Below are 2,702 nucleotides of genomic sequence, written 5' to 3'. Positions count from 1 at the left end.
AAAAGCAAACCAAACCCCAACACAATAGAACAAAAGCCCACCAAAAGCAGGAGTCGTCATTCGCCCTGCTGGAACCGAAGAAAGCGGGTCCTCGCTTGTTCGTTGCTGCCCCAGCAGCGCACGGGCGGGGGATGCGCCCACCGCGCCGGGCTGCGCGGAGCTGGGGGGATGAGCCTCGGCGCCGAGATCCCTCCCCCCTCCAGCGCACCGGGCTTCAGTGCTTGCTGTGGAGGTCGTGAGGGGGGCGTGCGGGCGTGTGTGTGTGTGTTTTGTTTCTCACAAAAGGTGGCCGAAGTGCAGAGCCGTCCCTGGCCGGCATTTGCCGCCCCACCGGCCGGAGCACGAAGGGCAGGTCCCAGGTGGCGGCCGGTCCCGGGTGGCGGCCGCCCTCGCCCAGCCCGCTTCCTCAGTCTGACAGGGAGTGGGAGCCGCAGTCGTAAACCCTGTGGGCCCCATCGGCGGTATAGGGCCCGTTGTGCCAGTAGGACGAGTCGCAGACCGTCTGCAAGGAGTTGATTTCAGATGCAGAGGAGTTGGCGTCCCTCCTCTTGGACCGCTTTCTGTTCCTCAGGATGAACACCAGCATGCCAACCACTGTGAAGGCAGAGGTCACAAAAACCAGCAGGAGCCCTGGCACCAGCACCGAAATAGAGACTCGACTGGTCTCCAAGTATGAGTTGGAGTGAGTACCTGTCTCTGTCAACCCGGTGCTGTTTTTATTAGTAGAAGTTAATGTGGGCAAGATTTTTAACTGAGGACAAATCACATCGTTGGAAAGAGACTCAAAATCCTCCTTGAAGAAATCTTCAGGGGACTCGCACCTTAGGTCGCTCATAATCACCTTGGGGCGCAGCATCTCCGCCCACTGTTTGAAAGGCACGATAGGGCACGTACAGTCCCATGGGTTGCCGTGCAGGTCAATCTGGGTGATGGAGGTGAGCTGGTCCAGCACCCCTGCCACCGGGAGGTACATGAAATAATTGTTGTGTATACTCAACTTGGAAAGCGAGACACCAGCAAACACGTCTACTGGGAGAGACCTCAGCAGGTTGTTGTTGAGGATGAGGACTCTCAGTTTGGGCATTGCATTGAAGGTGCCGGGCATGATCAGCTGGATCCCATTAAACTCCACGTTCAGATATTCCAGGTTTTGCAGCCCAGCAAATTTCTCCCGGGACAGGGTGTCTAAGTAGTTGCTATCCATGTAGAGCCATCGAAGATCAAAGAGGTTCTTGAATGTGTTGTTCTCAACTGTGGCAATGTTGTTGTTGCCCAGGTCGAGTAAATTAAGTTTTCGGTAATCCAGAAAGTGGGATTTCCTGATGGTATGTATTTTGTTGTCTCTCAGAAACAGCTCCTGCACATTGGATGGCTTGGGCTTCAAATCCACCAAACTGCTCACATTCCTGTCATTGCAATTAACCTTTAAACCTGAGCCAGGGATCTGGTCGCAGCTGCAGATCTGTGGGCAGGACACGGTAGCCTGCAGCTTGCTCTTTGCGCTAACAGTTGACACGGCAGCAGTGGGTCTGGTCTTGATTTGCCAGTTGACAGGAATCTTTGTACCTCCGTTTGGACCAGATCCTGGTGTGGCAGGGTCTTCTTTGCCATGTATTTTAAAGGGGGTTGGAATGGGACCAGGATCACAGGTTTCTTCTTCGGCAGGGGGAGCAGCTAGGCTAGAATCCACTCTGTTCTTTTTGCACAGCTCTTGCTCTGTGGTCTCATTTAAATCTTTGCCCTGCAACCTAGTGGGAGCCTCACAAATCACTCTGCCGATCAAAGCATTTTTGGGTATGTTTTCCAGCCATTCCTTCAACGACAGCAGATCGCAAGTGCAGTCCCACGGGTTATCCTCTAGAAGGATTTCAGCAATGCCTGGGATCTGCTCCAGGACCTCCTCATAAGGCAAGGTTTTAAGACGGTTTCCCCGGAGGTCGAGGTGGGTGATCGGCACATACTGAAACACGTTAGGGGGCAAGGTGCTGATAAGATTGTCATTTAAAATCAGCACCTCTAGCTTGTTTAAGTCCCTAAATGCTCCCGGGTCAATATCCCTCAATAGATTAAAATCTGCCTGGAGGTATTCCAGATCGTCCAGCCCCAGGAAAGTCTGCTTCCTGAACGATTTGATCTTGTTGTTGTTTATGTGCAAGCGTTTCACCAGCTGCAGCCCAAGGAAAGCCCCAGGAACAATCTCATGCAAACCGTTGTTTTCCATGTGCAAACTGACTGCATTGTAAAAGTTAGCAAACTCATTAGGGAAAAGTCGAGTCAGGGAATTTCCATGCAGGAATAAATGGTAAAACTGGGAAGTTGGGGCGGTGAAATGTTGCAGGCTGGTAAATCCCTTTTTCTCACAGTCTACGTGCAAATCCCCTTCTATCTCGTTGCAGGCACAGATCTTCTCTTTGCAAACGTCCCCTGTAACGTTTCCAGCAGCAAAACAAAGAGACGTCTCCAGCAACAGAATCCAAAGCAGCATTTTTAAACCCAGCAATTCATTCCCGATCTCGTCACAAAGTAACAGCAACCATCCTCCTCCCACGGAAAGGAATTCCAGTTCATTCAATACATGAAATGTCCGAACCGCCACCAAAGGGGGAGAAAAAAAAATGTGGGGAGGGGGAGCAAGAAGGGTCGGAGGAGGAAGGGGGGGGGATGCTCTTTCTTTTCTCCTTTCTCCCTGTCTCCCCCCCCAC

General features: G+C 52.1%; 1 protein-coding gene across 1 annotated transcript; it reads right to left on the bottom strand.

Annotated features, from left to right (window-relative positions):
• Nucleotides 1-406: 406 nt before the first annotated feature.
• SLITRK1 (SLIT and NTRK like family member 1) lies at nucleotides 407-2,485 on the bottom strand. The gene has a single exon (XM_065649647.1). The coding sequence runs from the start codon at nucleotides 2,483-2,485 to the stop codon at nucleotides 407-409; it is 2,079 nt and encodes a 692-aa protein (XP_065505719.1).
• Between the last annotated feature and the right edge of the window lie 217 nt (nucleotides 2,486-2,702).

This window comes from Caloenas nicobarica, chromosome 1, assembly GCF_036013445.1.
Source record: "Caloenas nicobarica isolate bCalNic1 chromosome 1, bCalNic1.hap1, whole genome shotgun sequence".
In the NCBI taxonomy this organism is placed as follows: domain Eukaryota; kingdom Metazoa; phylum Chordata; class Aves; order Columbiformes; family Columbidae; genus Caloenas; species Caloenas nicobarica.
This window is presented reverse-complemented; position numbering and strand designations above follow the sequence as displayed.

Bases quoted from the DNA above. Each gene is read 5' to 3' on its own strand.
- SLITRK1 (XM_065649647.1), bottom strand. From the start codon at position 2,485: ATGCTGCTTTGGATTCTGTTGCTGGAGACGTCTCTTTGTTTTGCTGCT.